Source organism: Cherax quadricarinatus, chromosome 31 (genome assembly GCF_038502225.1).
Source record: "Cherax quadricarinatus isolate ZL_2023a chromosome 31, ASM3850222v1, whole genome shotgun sequence".
Lineage (NCBI taxonomy): Eukaryota > Metazoa > Arthropoda > Malacostraca > Decapoda > Parastacidae > Cherax > Cherax quadricarinatus.
The window spans coordinates 12114109-12132581 of NC_091322.1; the positions used below are offsets into that span (position 1 = coordinate 12114109).

Genomic DNA, 18473 nt, shown 5'->3' on the forward strand with positions numbered 1-18473 from the left:
CTTCCCCCTCGATTATAATAATAATAATCTATGTTCATGTAGCATCTCGCTTTTCCCTGCCCCCCTGGGAAGTTCCAGCTGTTCGAGTCTGTTCTTTCTCACTCCCTTGCGTGAAAGCCCAACTGCCTACGGTAGCTCCCCGCTCTCGTTTTCTTGACCACTTCTGCTCTCATTCTCATGCCATCTCAGTGTACACAGATGGCTCTAAGTCTTCCGATGGCGTCGGATTCGCAGCAGTTTCCGGACAGTGTCGTGCAAGGACATTTACTATCCTCGGCTAGCATTTTTACAGCTGAATTGTATGCCATTCTTGCAGCACTTATCAGTATTGCATCTATGCCTGTGTCATCATTTGTGGTTGTCTCGGACTCCATTAGTGCTCTACAAGCTATACGAAAATTTGATGCACCTCACCCCCTAGTCCTCCGTATCCAACTTTGGCTACACCGTATCTCTACTAAGCATAAAGATATTGTTTTCTGTTGGGTCCCTGGTCATGTTGACATACAGGGCAATGAACAGGCAGATACTGCTGCACGGTCAGCAGTACATGACCTACCAGTTTCATATAGAGGTGTTCCATTTACGGGCTATTTTGCTGTAATAGCTACCCACCTTCACACCCGTTGGCAACAACGTTGGTCTAATCTACTCTGTAACAAACTTCATTCTATTAAACCGAGTATAGGTTACTGGCTGTCTTCTTATCAGTGTCTAGGTTGGGAGACTACTCTCTCCCGTCTTCGCATTGGCCACTCTTCTTACTCATGGGTATCTCATGGAGAGGCACCCTGTTCCTCTCTGAGAGGTGTCAGGTTCCAGTATCTGTTAGCCACATTAGTAGACTGCCCCCTTTATCAACGAGTACGCAGAATTTACCTCCAACATTGTCTCTACTCTACTACTCTCTCTTTACCTTCCCTTCTTGTTGATGGACCCTCCTTTAATCCCGACTCTCTCATTGACTTCTTGACAACAACTGACTTACTCCACAAATGCTGATGACGATACCATTCACACTCCTCTCAGCCCTTTCTACCTCAATCTCTTGCTACCCTCTACCCCTGCCCCACTGTTCTCCGCAACCTAATTGCCTCTCTCCCTTTTGCCACCTGATACCCCCGCTTCCTTCCTGCCCTGCAGCGCTGTATAGCCCTTGTGGTTTAGCACTTCTTTTTGATTATAATAATAATCTACTTAATTTGTAACGCTTGCAAAATATGTTCCTGAAGGTGTATTATATTAAATATAAATAATTCTCAATATGGTTAGGTATATACTTATAATAGACTTTATTTTCACTTTATTCAACTATATACAGTCACCAACAATAATACTTAGTCATAATGTCTAAAACTGAGGTTTATTTATACACTGCAATCAAGTACAATAAATTTTATATAATAAATCTGAGATTTAAAAAAAATATTATGAATTTAAGTTTATTCACAATTATACAACTGAAGGTCTTAGTGCTTTAAGCTTAAACCATAATAATAATACAGTGGACCCCCGGTTAACGATATTTTTTCATTCCAGAAGTATGTTCAGGTGCCAGTACTGACCGAATTTGTTCCCATAAGGAATATTGTGAAGATTAGCCCATTTCAGACCCCCAAACATACACGTACAAACGCACTTACATAAATGCACTTACATAACTGGTCGCATTGGGAGGTGATCGTTAGCGGGGGTCCACTGTACTTATGTACAATATGAACAAACAAAACTTTTCATGGCAGCTTACATTGTACACTGATTAATTCTGGTTTTCCTGTCAACTGTTTATATATTATTCTGCCTCAGTATGTGCATATGTAAACCAGTGGAAGTAGTGCACTTAAAAATTTATTTTCAATTGGCATTTAAGTAGAAAAGTTAATTTGACAAATGGCAAGTATAAGAAAACTTTTTCTATAATAATTTTTCACATATAACACTAACCTAAATTTTAGAGAAAATTGTTTTGGTCCATTCTAGACCATTACAAAATCAGCTGCAAATTGAAAATAGTCCAGGACAGGACAAAATGTCATGTTTACTCTTCAAAGTACACGTGTAAATTGTTAAGTGTTTTTATTTTTCATAATATTTAGAGGTATGTCAATCACTAGATATGTAAATTTACAAATTCCTTTAAATCAACTTAAAAAGTGAGTTACACGAATCAGAAAAATACTGTGGCAGAGGAAAACTCAAACTGCATAATATATATTTGAAGATGAAAGTTAACTTTCATCTTGTCGGTATTGTATACCTGTCTTGCACATATTTGAAGATAAATGCCTGAAGCTGAACCAACTCCTGAAACATATGTACAAATTCTTGCTGGCTATCTTTTTTTTTTTTAACTTTGCTATTTAATATTGAGAAATGCATTTATTAGTTACTGTTTTACAGAAGTTAATAATTTTCAGTTGTTTCCATGACTAGTTTTCATCATGTATTACATAATTTATTAAATATTGTAAAAGGAGACATTCTGAAGCTCAACGTGTTACTTGGTAACTTGATGCATTGCATAAGCTAGGTATTCCACATTACTAGATGCAATCCCTGCCACCGATATACGTCCATCTTTGGTCAAATACACAGAGTACTCCTTTGTCAGCTTTTCTACCTAGAAATAAAAATTTTTTTTTTTATTTTACTCAAACTCTTATTTGCTAGTGATTGGTAAAAACTTTTATAAAGGCATCGTCTCATGTGGTTACCTGATCAGGTGTCATTCCAGTGAAGCAAAACATGCCAATCTGATCTGTAATGTGTGACCAGTTCTTCACTGAGCCCTCTTTGGCAAGATTTTCTTTTAGTTTTGTACGCATTGAGATGATTCTGTCAGCCATACCCTTTACATCCTTCAGCCATATGGTACTGAAAACATAATAATATTAATACATTCATGTTTAGTTTTGGCTAAGGAGTGATCAAGACTTGGTAAACCAGGCATGACATATACCATCACTAGTTGTCTCCCCAAAGGCTGACTAGATTCTACATCAAACAACATTTCCACTGTACTAAATTTTGCCTGTCTTCTTAAATCACTATGTATTACCTTATTCAAACACACATGCAAAATACCAGAGACAACTCTCCTTAATTTCATCCAATATAATGCTTATGCCTGCTGATGTTCAATAACTATTATTACTTGTTCCCTTCCCCATAGGGAAAGGGAACATCCAGTGATGAATGGTACAAAAAAAAAAGGGGGGGGGGGGGGAGGGGGCTGTAATTAAAGCCAAAAGTTCTGGGTATGAAATTAGTTACCAGCTATAGAATCCCCACTAATACATCACATGTATGAGAAACAATGGTTACATACAATAGCTTGACTGTTGACAGCAATACCAAACTAATAAAATTATAAAAGTCACCTTACTTTCAGAAGATGGCAAATTGACTGAGCATGGTAAAGTGTTTAAAGATGAAAATGCTTGCTTGCTTGCTCTCTGATCAAAACAATCTTAAGATACTTAATCTTAGCAGGTGGGGAAGAGGGGATGGGGATGCACAATGCACCATAAACGTTCATAGGAGAATTAGTGTGACCAATATTCAGCTCGGATGTGGCTTGATTAGAAAAGCACATTTGTCACCAAAAATGCTACTAGCAACTAAGTATATTTATGGGGAAGAGCTACAACCACTGGGGTCATACAGGGAATTGGAAATAGAAGGGAACAGGTGCTGGTTCAAGATTAGTTACCTGTAGGATATATGAAATTATTATTATAATCAAAAAGAAGCGCTAAGCCACAAGGACTATACAGCGCTGCAGGGCAGGAAGGAAGCGAGGGCATCAGGTGGCAAAAGGGAGATGGATGAGTAATAGGTTACGGATAACAGCGGGGTAGTGGATGGTGAAAGGGTAAAGGGCAGCAAGAGACTGAACTAGAAAGGGCTGAGGGGAGTGCGAAAAGTATCATCAGAGTTTGTGGAGTAAATCAGTCGTTGTCAAGAAGTCAATGAGAGAGTCAGGATTAAAGGAGGGTCCATCAGCAAGAAGGGAAGGTAAAGAGAGAGTAGTAGAACGAAGACGACGTTGGAGGTAAATTCTGCGTGCTCGTTGATAGAGAGGGCAGTCTAACAGAATGTGGCTAATCGATACTGGAACTTGACACTGCTCACAGAGAGGAACAGGGTGCCTCTCCATGAGATACCCATGAGTAAGACGAGTGTGGCCAATGCGAAGGCGGGAGAGAGTGGTCTCCCAACCTCGGCACTGATGACAAGAAGACGGCCAGTAACCTATGCTCGGTTTAATAGAATGAAGTTTGTTACCGAGCAGAGTTGACCAACGTTGTTGCCAACGGGTGCGAAGGTGGGTAGCTATTGCAGCAAAATAGTCCAGAAATGGAACACCTCGATAGGAAATTGGTAGGTCATGTACTGCTGACCGCGCAGCAGTGTCTGCCTGTTCATTGCCCTGTACGTCGACATGACCAGGGACCCAACAAAAAACAATATCTTTATGTTTGGTAGAGATACGGCGTAGCCAAAGTTGGATACGGAGAACTAGGGGATGAGATGTATCAAATTTTCGTATAGCCTGTAGAGCACTAAGGGAGTCTGAGACTACTACAAATGATGACACAGGCATAGATGCGATACGAATAAGTGCTGCAAGAATGGCATACAGTTCAGCAGTAAAAATGCTAGCTGAAGATAGTAAATGCCCCCGCACGATGCTGTCCGGAAACACTGCTGCGAATCCGACGCCGTCTGAAGACTTAGAGCCATCTGTGTACACAGCGGTGGCATGAGAATGGGAGTGGAAGTGATCAAGAAAAAGAGAGCGGGAAGCCACCGTAGGCAGTTGAGCTTTCGAGCAAGGGAGTGAGAAAGAACAGACCCGAACAGCTGGAACTTCCCAGGGGGGTAGGGAAAAGTGAGATGCTACATGAACATATAAAGGTGGTAACTGAAGGGAAGACAAGAGTGAATGTAGGCGAAGAGAAAAGGGACGGAGCAAACAGGGGCGGCGAACGAATAAAGAATGTCTACTAATATTGGTGACCATTCTATAAATGGAAGGATTGTGTAGATTGTGAGAGCGTACATAGTAGCGAAGGCAATGGGCATCACGGCGATCAGACAAGGATGGAACATTCGCTTCTGTATAGAGGCTCTCAACAGGGGAAGAGCGAAAAGCACCAAGGCACAAACGTAATCCTTGGTGATGGATAGAGTTAAGGCTAGAGAGAGTAGCAGGAGAGGCCGCGGAATAAATCTGGTCACCATAATCGAGTTTCGATAAAACGAGGGCTGAATGTAGGCGAAGCAGAGTTCGACGATCAGCTCCCCAGGAAAGATGAGCAAGGGTTTTAAGAAGGTTTAGCCGGCTGTGACAAGTTGCCTTCAGAGAGGTAATGTGAGGTTTCCAGGATAACCGACGGTCAAAGAGAAGGCCTAGAAACCTGACTGTATCACGTTCGGGGATACGGGAGCCATAGAGATACAAAGGATGATCGGAGATAACAGAGCGTCTAGTGAAAGTAATTTGGTGAGTTTTGGTACTTGAAAATTTAAACCCATGCGTGGTGGCCCAAGTGGAAACACGGTCGACCGCATGCTGGAGAGAAACTGCAATAAGATGACAGTCAGCGCCTGCACAAGCAATAGCGAAGTCATCAACATAGAGTGATGACCAAATATTGGGTGGAAGAACAGAGGCCAAATCATTTATAGCAAGGAGAAAAAGTGTTGTGCTTAGAACACATCCCTGAGGGACACCTTCAGCTTGGACGAAGTCCGGGGAAAGAACATTATTGACTCGAACACGGAAATGTCTGTCAGTTAAAAAGTTCTTAAGGAAGGATGGTAGATTGCCTCGGAGGCCTAAGGAATGGGCCTGGGCCAAAATATTATACCTCCAAGTTGTGTCATATGCCTTCTCAAGGTCAAAAAATATGGCAATAACTGAGTGATTATTCGCAAAGGCATTACGAACATACGTATCCAAGCGTAGTAAGGGGTCTATGGTAGAACGACCCTTACGAAAGCCATATTGACTAGCGGAGAGACTGTTGTGTGTCTCTAAATACCACATTAAACGTCGATTTACGAGACGTTCCATCACTTTGCAAACTGCACTAGTAAGAGCGATGGGGCGATAGTGGGAGGCATCATGTCCTGTAGTACCCGGTTTGCGGAAAGGGAGAACAATGGCAGATTTCCACAGCTGGGGAAGAACTCCTTGTGCCCAAATAAGATTGAAGAGGTGTAAGAGGACTACAAGGGCTGACCGATGTAAATGTTGTAACATACGAATATGAATGTCGTCAGGCCCAGCTGCCGATGATCGGCAAGCTGAGAGCGTTGCCTCCAGTTCTTGAAGTGTAAAAGGCACATTATACTGTTCTTCTCTGAGAGAAGAAAAGTCCAAGGGTACTAACTCTCTGGCAGACTTTGAGGAAAGAAACGAGGGGCATAGATGGAGCCCTCGGGAAATACGGACCAGATGTGTGCCAAGTTCAATGGCAACGTCGAGAGGGTTTGCTACATCAACACCAGCGACCCGTAGAACAGGAGCCGGGTCAGGAGAGTATTTACCACTCAATTTCCTCACTTTTTTCCAGACTGCACTCATAGAAGAAGCAGAGGTGATGGTGGAAACATAGTCTCGCCAACAAGTGCGTTTAGCTTCACGGATGACACGGCGAGCGATCGCACGCTTCTGCTTAAAATCAAGAAGTCTCTCAGCGGTTCTATTGTACCGGTACCTGCCCCATGCAGCACGTTTCAAACGTACTGCACGAGCACAAGCAGGAGACCACCAAGGCACGCACTTCTGAGAATGCCTGCCTGAGGTTTGGGGTATAGAATGAGAAGCTGCGGTATAAACTGACGTCGAGAAGATGTGTAGGAGCTCATCAATGGAGGATGAAGAAGGAACCTCACTAAAAGCAGTGAGGTGTGAGTAAAGATCCCAATTTGCCCGATCAAATTGCCAGCGAGGGCTACGGAAAGGTGGTGAATAGGAAGGAGAAGTAAGAATGATCGGAAAATGATCGCTGTCATGTAAGTCTGGTAGAACAGACCAGGTGAAGTCTAGTGCAGTGGAGGAAGAGCAGACTGATAGATCGATGCAAGAGAGAGTATGAGTACGAGGATCAAAATGGGTGGGAGTACCCGTATTTAAAACATGGAGGGGGTGAGAGGCGAGAAAAGCCTCCAACTGGATGCCATGTGAGTCACAATGAGACCCCCCCCCCCAGAGGAAATGGTGGGCATTAAAATCACCAAGTAACAGAAGTGGTGGTGGTAAGGATGAAACAAGAAAGGCAAAGTCTGGGATAGAAAATGCTCGAGAAGGAGAGAGATATAAAGAACATATTGTAAACCACTTATTCAAGTGGATACGGGCTGCAGTGTAATGCAGCGAGGTATGGACAAATAGTTGACAGTACGGAATATCATTGCGTAGAAGAAGGGCACTTTCATTAAAGGTCCCATCTGAGAAAGGATCCGAAGAATACAATAAATTATAGCCTGAGATAGGTTGGAAAACAGCCGAGTGTAATTTTGGTTCTTGTAAGCAAGCACCAACAGGGGAAAACCTGGAAAGCAACATCTGAAGCTCACCCCGATTACCCCTGAGGCCGCAGATATTCCACTGTAAATAGGCCATGATTGGCGATGAAGAAAATACCAGGAATCTGTAGGTAAAGGCACCTACGGACTAGAGGGGTTAGAAAAGTCAACGTGTGGTGGCATTGGAAGACGTTCAAGTAGCGAAGGAACGGAGCGTTGCGAAGAATGGGGTTGTGAAGATGGAGGAGAGGGAAGAGAAGGAACAGGAAGTGAATCAGTGTCCATTGAAGGTTTAGTCTCTGCAATATATTCTGAAATGGCTTCAAGTGTTTCTGAATTCAAAGATGTATGGGAGACCATATTGGAGATAGAAGGAGGAGGGTGAGTAAAGATTGGGACAGTAATGGACTGTACCAAAGTAGAGGGGGAGGGAAGAGTGTAAGGGACTGGAGATGAAGTGTGGGGGGGGACAGAAGAGGCAGAAACCTGGGAGGTGGCAGAAGAGGGAGAAACTTGGGAGGGGACGGGGGTGGAAGGCATAGTACGAGGAGGAGGGTGAATCTCCACACTTGTAATAGAGCCAGAGAGAGGGGAAGAACTAGGTACAGAGACTGGAAAGGTAAAGTGTGGAGGTGGAAGAAGGGAAGGAAGGGGCAAAGAAGATTTGAGCAATGTGGATTTTTTGGACTTCTGAGTAGAGGGGCGATTGGTATTAGGTGTCGTACGAGGTCTTGTCGATACTGGGGCTTGTGAGGAAGGACGCGAAGATGTGAGAACAGACTGAGTTGTAGTCGGGACGTCAGAGCCAAGGACAGCAAAAGGATTAGATGCCATAGTGGCTATGGGAGGGGTAACAACAGAGGAGGCTGCAGAAGATGGGACCCCAGAAGTGGGGGGATGTTTGGAAACACGAGAATAAGAAACACGGGGTAGTCTCCCTTGGAGGCGGAGATGAGTAACTGCCATAGCATAAGGGAGACCTTCTGCCTCTTTGAGGCAACGGATTTCACGTTCATTTAAGTAGACCTGGCAACGGCGGGAGTACGAAGGGTGAGCTTCATTACAATTAAGGCAAGATGGAGGTTGACTGCAAGATGTATTAGAATGGTCGTCGGCACCACAGACTGGGCATTCGGCCATAGATCTGCAATATTTCGCTGGGTGACCAAAACGCCAGCAATTTCTACATTGTTGCGGTGTAGGTATCACCTTTCGAACTTGTAACCGATGTCCCGCGACATATACAGAGGACGGGAGTTCTCGGCTGTCAAAAGTTAAACGAGCCACATTGCAAGGGTAACGTCTCTGCCCCCGGGCAGGAAGGACATAAGTGTCTACTTTGAGGATTGGGAGATCCTGGAGTTCCAGCTGTTCAAAAATGTCATTGCCACATGACTGGAAATTCTGTTGGACTATGGTATGGGGCAGAATGACAGTACCACTACAAGAATTGAGAGAAAGATGTTTTTCAATAGTGATAGGAGTAGTATCGATATTCGAAAGGAGAGAAAGATCATGAGCTTGGGTAGCATTCTGGACAGTGACGATGCGCATACCGCTCTTGAGAGCATGAAATGAAATATCTCTACCAACATGACGCAGGAGCGCTTTGCCAATACTATGGTCAGAAAGGTAGGCAGAAGAAGAAGTCGGTCTTAAAGTAAAGAATTTAGTCCATTGTGTGGTCCGAAACTGAGCGTGGAGAGGGAGTGCTTGACGTGTCGGTCTTTTCCGAGTAGAATGGGAAGGTAACGAAGGAGCATCATCAGGAGATTGACGTTGGCGTTTAGGAGTAGGACCGGAGTTGGTCCGGCGTGAAATGGGCGGGCGATTCGAAAATTGCCGTACCGTAGAGGGAGAAGCCGGAAGCATAGTCAAAGGAGAGCGGAGTTCAGACAAATCGAAGGAGTCAGTCGAAGCCCCGGTACCTGAAGCGGGTGAGGAAACAGCACCAGCAAGAGGTACAGGGGCATCAGGAGTGTCCGAAGAGTGGTCTAAACACAAGGCAGGGTCAGAATGGGGTGCGGTATCAAGAAGGGGCCCGGGGGTAGTGGGTTCATGGACTAGGGCTGCCATGGTTAGGTTACTCCTTTGCTTTTTGTTTTTAAGAAAAAAAAAAGAAAGAAGAAAAGAAAATAAAAATAAAAAAAAGAATAAAAAAAGGGGGGAGCGGGGAGGAATAGTTCCCAGGAGGAATGAAAGGGCCGGAAATCTCCCTCCGCGCCCAAGAGGACCTCAGCACCGCTAGTAGCGCAGATGCAGCATGGAACCCGTGCCATACCCTACCCTTCATGCCAGTAAACCAGCAATCCGGGATAGCAACCTCACATCTGCCGAGCTACCTCGGTGGACAAAAGAGAGGGCGGCCGGATATCCGCCACAAAGCATACCTCCTTCGGCCACCACCCCCGGAATCCGAAAGGTGGCTTCCAGAGATACACCCGTCGCCCGAAAGACACCCAAAGCTACTCCGGGATACCGGAGAGGGATCGGGACATCCCCAGGCAATCCAGATTCCACGGCAAACTACGCCACCGCCAAGAACCTCAACGGAATGGGATGGACCCCGGTGTCCTTTCCCCTACCTAGGAACTAGCGCGCCTGTGGGAGAAATCCCAAAGGCCAAAAAGAGGAAGGGCAAAAGGGAGGGGTGGGGAGGAGGAGGAGGAATGGAAAAAGGGGAGGATGGGATAGGGGAGGGGAGAATGGGGGGTAATTAGGTTCGGTCTGAGGAAGAAGACCGACAGGGCTAATTCCTCAGACCAAGAGCATCTTCACCACGCCAAGGAGCCCCCCTTGAAGAGGTATGCCTCGGACGGGCCCTCTGACCAGTATTCATACCTAAATAATGTATATTAGAGCTGATTTCCCCTATTCTCTCTATTTCAATATGCAATGGAACCTCAGTTTTCATGATTAATCCATTTGAAAAAGTCTGATGATAAACTGAATCATACGAAAACTGAAGCAATATTTCCCATAAGAAATAATGTAAATCCAATTAATTCGTTCCACTCAAAAATATTAACAAAAAATACATTTTATAGAGAATAACTATAGTTTTACATACAAACTAGGGCATACAAAAACAGAGGTGCCACTATACAGTACACTATAAACATTTAAAAATATACCAGAAATTTTATACATATAAATGGTGCAAAGGTGACATTAATATATTATCAAAGATGGAAGACACAAACTCGCTGCCATTATAGTATGCTCCTCACTTAGCATCGTTAAGTGAGGAGAGGCTGTAATTAAAATTAAAACATTAAAAATATTCTTTTCTTTAACTGGTCCATTTGGTGGCCAGAGCTGTGACTCGACCTCTGCAAACAAAACTAGTCGGTACACATTGTTTTACCAATTATTTTATAAATTATGAGGACACAAACTGCTGACTTACTGGTTAAGCATACAGCCCATGCAAAACAGCCTTTAACCCATTAACTGTCCAAACATAGATCTACGTTTTTTACATGTTTTCTTATGAAGAGAATCAAGGTCTGAGTACTACACGTGAAAAGTAGATCTACGTTTGGACAGTTAACAGGTTAAATTGATGGAATATTTAGTGTATTGGCAATCTTCAGCTGTATAATTATTTCCTCTCCATACTATTACCGTTATGACTGAAATTTTAGTTTCCTTGAAAGACATGTCTTCAATTATTTCATTCTGCATTTTATGCATAGCATATTATTTACCCAAGTAATAACATCAGTTTTAAGATACTCTTGCCATGGGTTCCAGCCCAACCCATTCTGTGATTTTATCAAGTTTAATGGTTATTACAGCAAGCATAAGAAAGGAGTAAAAAAAAAAAAAAAAAAAAAAAGAAAGAAAAATTAAAGTTCATATGGTGATGGAGAAAATATGGCAGAGTACTGCCCAAAATGAAAAATTAGTATGCATTAGGGAATTTTTGTTTACTTGAGATTTCAACAGCCAACTAATCTACCAACAATTTTTTTTTACTACTTACAAATTACTGTAGAATTCCTCTGCACCACTAAAAAGTAGAATTAGTATGCATATGTGAACTTTTGAGCAAGGGGCTTGTAACCTCTTCTGTATACATTACTAAATTTAAAGAGAGAAACTTTTGTTTTTCTTTTTAGTCACCCTGCCTCGGTGGGATATGGCCAGTTCTTTGGGGAGAGAGAAAAAAGGGAGCTTTTGGGGCTTCACCCCTTCATCACAAAAATAAGATGAAGCCTCTTTAGAGAACTCACTGACCAAGTTGTTACCTCTTACTATCCATATGTATACCATAGTCACAAGTGATGGAGGCTGGTTAAACCTACAGGAGACCGTCGTTTAACACTGTATTTACGTTCCTGAAAAACGCCATGGTAATTTAAACCGTGTTAGACAAACTGAAGAACTTTAGGGAAAAATAGGGTTACGTTCCCGGGAGCCCCAAAAAAGCCAAACAACTTTTTTTTAGACCAACAGATCTTACAAAAATAAAAGTGAACATTTAATTGTAGTTCATTGTCATAATGTATTATGTTGTTTTTACTGCTTAAGATTACAACTGCAACAGAAATAACTATTTTTTACCTTAAATTGTGGGTGCTGGTGTTTGTGAATGATTGTGGAGAGTTATGCTGTGGCCCTACTGGGCTGAGAAGGATGGTAGAAGTTCTGGTACTGAAGTCGATGGTTGTACTGGAGTGTGCATAAATCAGTCAAGTCAGTAAGCCAAGTCAGTCAGTAAATCAGTCAGTCATCACACAAACTCATATTTACTCATATTTAACTAGCAGAGAATGGTCCTACACACGTATGAACCCAAACCTGGGACAAGGATGGTGGGAGTGGTGGTGGGGGTGGCGAGGGATGGAGGTAGGGAAGACTCCAAATTTTTTCCCCTCCCGCAAACAAAACCGCATTAAGTTAATCTTATGAAGTGTTATACAGAAATACGCCAATTCTTCATTAGTGCTATAGTCAAAACGTGCCAAACAAAACCGTGTTAAACGATTGTCTATTGTATCCTCAAAATAATTATACGTATACTAATTCTGTACTTTGTCACTGCTTCCCTACTTTTTTGGGCCATTTTTCAATCTCAACTGGTTTTAATTAATCAAATTCAGAGATTGGTGGATGAATTTGGTAGGGTGTGCAAAAGAAGAAAATTAAAGGTGAATACAGGAAAGAGTAAGGTTATGAGGATAACAAAAAGATTAGGTGATGAAAGATTGAATATCAGATTGGAGGGAGAGAGTATGGAGGAGGTGAATGTATTCAGATATTTGGGAGTGGACATGTCAGCGGATGGGCCTATGAAAGATGAGGTGAATCATAGAATTGATGAGGGGAAAAGAGTGAGTGGTGCACTTAGGAGTCTGTGGAGACAAAGAACTTTGTCCTTGGAGGCAAAGAGGGGAATGTATGAGAGTATAGTTTTACCAACACTCTTATATGGGTGTGAAGCATGGGTGATGAATGTTGCAGCGAGGAGAAGGCTGGAGGCAGTGGAGATGTCATGTCTGAGAGCAATGTGTGGTGTGAATATAATGCAGAGAATTCGTAGTTTGGAAGTTAGGAGGTGCGGGATTACCAAAACTGTTGTCCAGAGGGCTGAGGAAGGGTTGTTGAGGTGGTTCGGACATGTAGAGAGAATGGAGCGAAACAGAATGACTTCAAGAGTGTATCAGTCTGTACTGGAAGGAAGGTGGGGTAGGGGTCGGCCTAGGAAAGGTTGGAGAGAGGGGGTAAAGGAGGTTTTGTGTGCGAGGGGCTTGGACTTCCAGCAGGCATGCATGAGCGTGTTTGATAGGAATGAATGGAGACAAATGGTTTTTAATACTTGACGTGCTGTTGGAGTGTGAGCAAAGTAACATTTATGAAGAGGTTCAGGGAAACTGGCAGGCCGGACTTGAGTCCTGGAGATGGGAAGTACAGTGCCTGCACTCTGAAGGAGGGGTGTTAATGTTGCAGTTTAAAAACTGTAGTGTAAAGCACCCTTCTGGCAAGACAGTGATGGAGTGAATGATGGTGAAAGTTTTTCTTTTTCGGGCCACCCTGCCTTGGTGGGAATCGGCCAGTGTGATAAAAAAAAAAAAAATTCAGTTTAGAATTTATCCCTTGAAAGTTATTAATAGGTACTTCACTTACCATATAAGCCCATGTTCTTTGCAAAGGATTGGGCAAGGCAGATTTTATGACCGTCAGCCAAGAATTTCCGTACAGCATAAGCATCCCTAGCTATATCACCAGAAGCAAAACCCTGCAACATTAATTATGAATATATGAACATAGGTTATATGAGGGCTAGAAAAAAATATAAGCTTGTACACTGTGGTATGGCTATTAACTATTTTTTACAGTATTTATTTGTATGTATGTACAAGAATAGAGCAAAAAATATACAGATGACCCTCGAACAATATGTGGGGTTTGGGGTGCCAACCACCCACAATCGAAAACCAACATATAACTTTCATTTTTAAACATGCCAGTCGTCTCCCACTGAAGCAGGGTGACCCATAAAAAGAAACACTTTCACCATCATTTGCACGATCACTGTCTTTGCAGAGGTGCCCAGATATGACAGTTTAGATGTTACTCCAAACAGCCAATATCCCAAACCTCTCCTTTAAAGTGCAGGCATTATACTTCCCACCTCCAGGACTCAGGCCCGGCTAAATGGTTTCCCTGAATCCCTTCACAAAATATTACCCTGCTCACACTACAACAGCGCGTCAGGCCCCAAGAAAACATTTGCCTTCATTCACTCCTATCTAACATGCCCACACATGCTTGCTGCATGGCCAGGCCCTTTGCACACAGCCACTTTTACCCTCGTGCCTCTATCCTTTCCAAGGATGGCCCCCTACCCTTCCTCTCCTGCACTACATGTTTCTACACCCTCCAAGTCATCCTATTTTGCTCCATCCTCTCTAAATGACCAAACCACTTTAACAACCTCTCCTCAGCCCTCTGAATAATACTTTTAATAATGCCACACCTCCTAATTTCCACACTATGAATTCTCTGCATACTATTTACATCACACATTGCTCTTAAACATGACAACTCCACTGACTCTACCCTACTTCTCGCTGTAGCATTTACAACCTATGCTTCACTCCCATATAGGTGTGTTGGTACCACTATACTCTCATATATTCCTTTCTTTGCCTCCATGGATAATGCTCTTGTCTCTACAGATACCTGAATGCACCACCCACTTTTTTTTCCCTTAATCAATTCTATGGTTTCCTCATCCTTCATAAACTCATTCACTGGCAAGTTTACTCCCAAGTATCTAAACACACACACTTCTTCCATACTCACTCACTCCCTCCAGTGTGATATCCAATTTTTCTTTACCTAACTCATTTGATACCCTCATCCTCTTACTTTTATCTATGTTCACTTTCAACTTTCTTCCTTTACACATCCTCCCAAACTTGTCCACTAACCTTTGCAACTTCTCTTTAGAATCTCCCAAAAGCACAGTATCATCAGCAAAATGTAACTATGTCAACTCCCATTTTGTATACAATTCCATGTAATTTAATCCCACACCTCTCCCCAACACCCTAGCATTTACTTCTTTTACAACCCCATCTATAAATATGTTAAACAACCACAGTGACATTACACATCCCTTTACTGGAAAGTAATCCCCCCCACCCTCCTACACACCCTAACCCGAGCTTCTATCGTAACTCTTTACAGCACTTATTAGCGTATTACCTATTCCATACACTTGCAACATCTGCCACAGTGCTCCCCTACAGAATGAAAAGGCACAATACCATGACTGGAACAATACACAAATAACCCATGGATTATTTGCATTGCTCCCCTAACTATCCAATCATATGCCTTTTCCATATCCATAAATGCAACAAAAACTCCCCTTCCTTTATCTAAATACTTTTCACTTATATGCTTCAATGTAAACACTTGGCTTACCATCCCCTACCCATTCTAAAGTCTACTTGTTCATCTGCAATCCTGTTCTCTATCTGACCTCTTAATTCTTTCAGTAATAACCCTACCATACACTTTACTTTGTATACTCAGTAAACCTATTCCCTTAGAAGTTTTAAGAACATAAGAACATAGGAAAGAAGGAACACTGCAGCAGGCCTACTGGCCCATGTGAGGCAGGTTCGATTCTCCTACCAGCTTAAGCCAATGCCTTAACCTAGTCAGGTCAGGTCACGTTCACTTAAGGAAGGACCACAGCATCTGACCTAGAAGCATAAGCTAGTCAGGTCAAACTTACACCCACTCATGTACTTATCTAACTTATTTTTAAAACTACATAATGTCATAGCCTCTATGACGGTACTTAGGAGTTTGTTCCACTCATCCACAACTATTACCAAACTAGTGCTTTCCTATATCCTTACTAAATCTGAAATTTTCCAGCTTAAAGTCATTGCTGTGAGTCCTGTCTAGGCTAGATACTTTTAGCATGCTATTTACATCCCCTTTATTCATTCCTGTTTTCCATTTATACACCTCAATCATATCCCCCCTAATTCTATGCCTTTCTAGAGTGCAGATTCAGGGCCCTCAGTCTATCCTCAAAGATTTCTGATACATGGGATCAACTTTGTCATCCTCCTTTGTACGTTTTCCAGTGCATTTATATTCTGTAATACGGTGACCAGAACTGTGCAGCATAATCTATACGAGGCCTAACCAAAGACAGACTTGAACAACCTGAGGACTTCTATTATTTATACTTCTTGATATGAAGCCAAGGATTCTGTTAGCTTTATTGCGAACACTTATGCACTGTTGTCATGGTTTCAGATTACTGCTTACCAGAACTCTTAAATCCTTTTTGCAATCAGTAAAATTAAGATCTACATTATTTAGTTATATGTGGCATGGTTATTTTCCTGTCTAACATTTAGAACCTTGCATTTGTCTATATTAAACTGCATTGGCCACTTCTCCGACCACTGCAACAGTCCATTCAAATCATCTGGAGTGCTCTAATGTCCTCATTAGAATGAATTGGACAGTCTATTTTGGTGTCATCAGCAAAGTTGCTTATGTCACTATTTATTCCCTCATCTATGTTATTTAAGTACGTAAACTATGAACAAGAAGGGGCCCAACACTGACCCCTGTGGAACACCGCTTGTGACGTGCCTCCATTCTGATTTCTCCCCATTTATGCAAACTCTCTGCTGTCTATTTGTCAACCATGCCTCTTTCTATAAAGGAATTATACATGTTCTCTGTCAGTATCTAGGTACCTTCCCCTCTTTCACATTTATTGAACAAAAGTACCAGCCACCCTAAAACTATACCCTCCAGCTTTTAACAGTTCTGTCATGATTCCCTTCAGTTTCAGTTGCTTTACCTCCTTTCATTCTATTTAATGCCTCGCATACCTCCCCCACACTCACATACGTCTCTTCTTCACTCCTAAAAGATTTTATACCTCCCTGGCCAATGCATGAAATGACTGCCTCTCTCCATCAACATTTAACAGTTCCTCAAAATATTCTCACCATCTTCCCAATACCTCCAACTCTCCATCTATTAACTCCCATATTCTGCTTTTAACCGTTAAATCCACATGTTCCCTAGGCTTTCTTAACTTATTATCTCAAAGTATGTACTGTATACACATTACATGCAGGTTCCTTTCATCTTTTAACCTTTATTTTGCAAATAAGATAAGGAGAAGGTATATAAACATTGGTCCCTAGCATGGACAGGTGTAGTTCATGTCTGCCCTCTCAATTTGATAATAAACACTGTCTCCAGCAAACTTACATTTGAGCACAATAAGTCTGTTTAGGGTAAAAGGACACAAGTGCTACTAATGTGACATTTTATTGTGGGAACGTTTCGCTCTCCAGGAGCTTTGTCAAGCCGATACAAACAGTATATGGACACAGAGGGTATATAAAGGCTCAGAGTGAGGTGCAATGCTAGTGAGGTACCATTTCGATGTTCACTAGTGGTAGTAGTAGTAGTAGTAGTTTGAGTCCCAGACTCAGTAGTAGCATTGAGTCTGGGTCTCAAATTTACCACCAACATACGCAAACCTAACTATCAACTCAATCTAGTTACCAGGAACCACAGACACAGTGACAGCAACTTCCACAAGCGTTACATACAGGGCCTTCTCACTGCAGCATTATGTGAACCTTCTTCTAATCTTCCTAGACGATACATCACTGCCCTTAAGGACCTCGCCAACGACCCCAACATTATCGTCACCACCGCCGACAAAGGAGGTGGAGTCGTCATACTCAACACCAGTGACTACAACACTAAAATGATGGACCTTTTGAGTGATCAGTCTACATACGAACCCATCAGCACTCAACAGTGGGAGACACTCACCAAAGATTTTCTATACAAAACCAGACAAATATTCAAACGCACTAGAGAAGGGAAGAAACTTCTGTACTTGTTATCAAGCAACCCTAAACCAGCACACATGTATGGTTTACCCAAGGCCCATAAACACAATGTTCCTCTCAGACCAATCACGTCAGGTATAGGCAGTGCTCCACACAAACTAGCCGGAGTTCTTGCCAAACATCTTTCCTGCCTTTTGGGGACCATCAGCCCCGCTCATCTTAAACACTCAGGCGACCTTCTCAACCGCATCCGCAACCTCTCCATCCGTAACAAGAAACTAAGCAGTTTGGACATGACTTCCCTCTTCACAAAAGTACCTACCACAAAAGCCATCGAGGTTCTATGACAAAGTCAATCAGGACCTTAATCTTCCTCTACCTCCCGGAGATTTTGTAGACTTGATTGAATTCTCTGTTAATTTCAACTGTTTTTCTTTCAATAACAATCTCTACAAACAAACCTACGGCATGGGAATGGGGTCCCCCATCAGTGCCGTCCTAGCCAACTTATACATGGAACACCTAGAGTCCGAACACTTCGCAAACATCATCCCTTCAAGCGTCACT

General features: G+C 42.5%; 1 protein-coding gene across 1 annotated transcript in view; it reads right to left on the bottom strand.

The window, feature by feature from the left end:
- Nucleotides 1-1286: 1286 nt before the first annotated feature.
- Nucleotides 1287-18473, bottom strand: part of Got2 (glutamate oxaloacetate transaminase 2) — a 62319-nt gene continuing 45132 nt past the window's right edge. The window contains exons 7-9 of the mRNA XM_070090395.1: nucleotides 13668-13783; nucleotides 2715-2889; nucleotides 1287-2620 (exon numbers count right to left, since the gene is read on the bottom strand). Coding sequence (XP_069946496.1) covers nucleotides 2498-2620; nucleotides 2715-2889; nucleotides 13668-13783 — 414 coding nt within the window. The 3' untranslated portion in view covers nucleotides 1287-2497. The remainder of the gene's footprint in view (nucleotides 2621-2714; nucleotides 2890-13667; nucleotides 13784-18473) is intronic.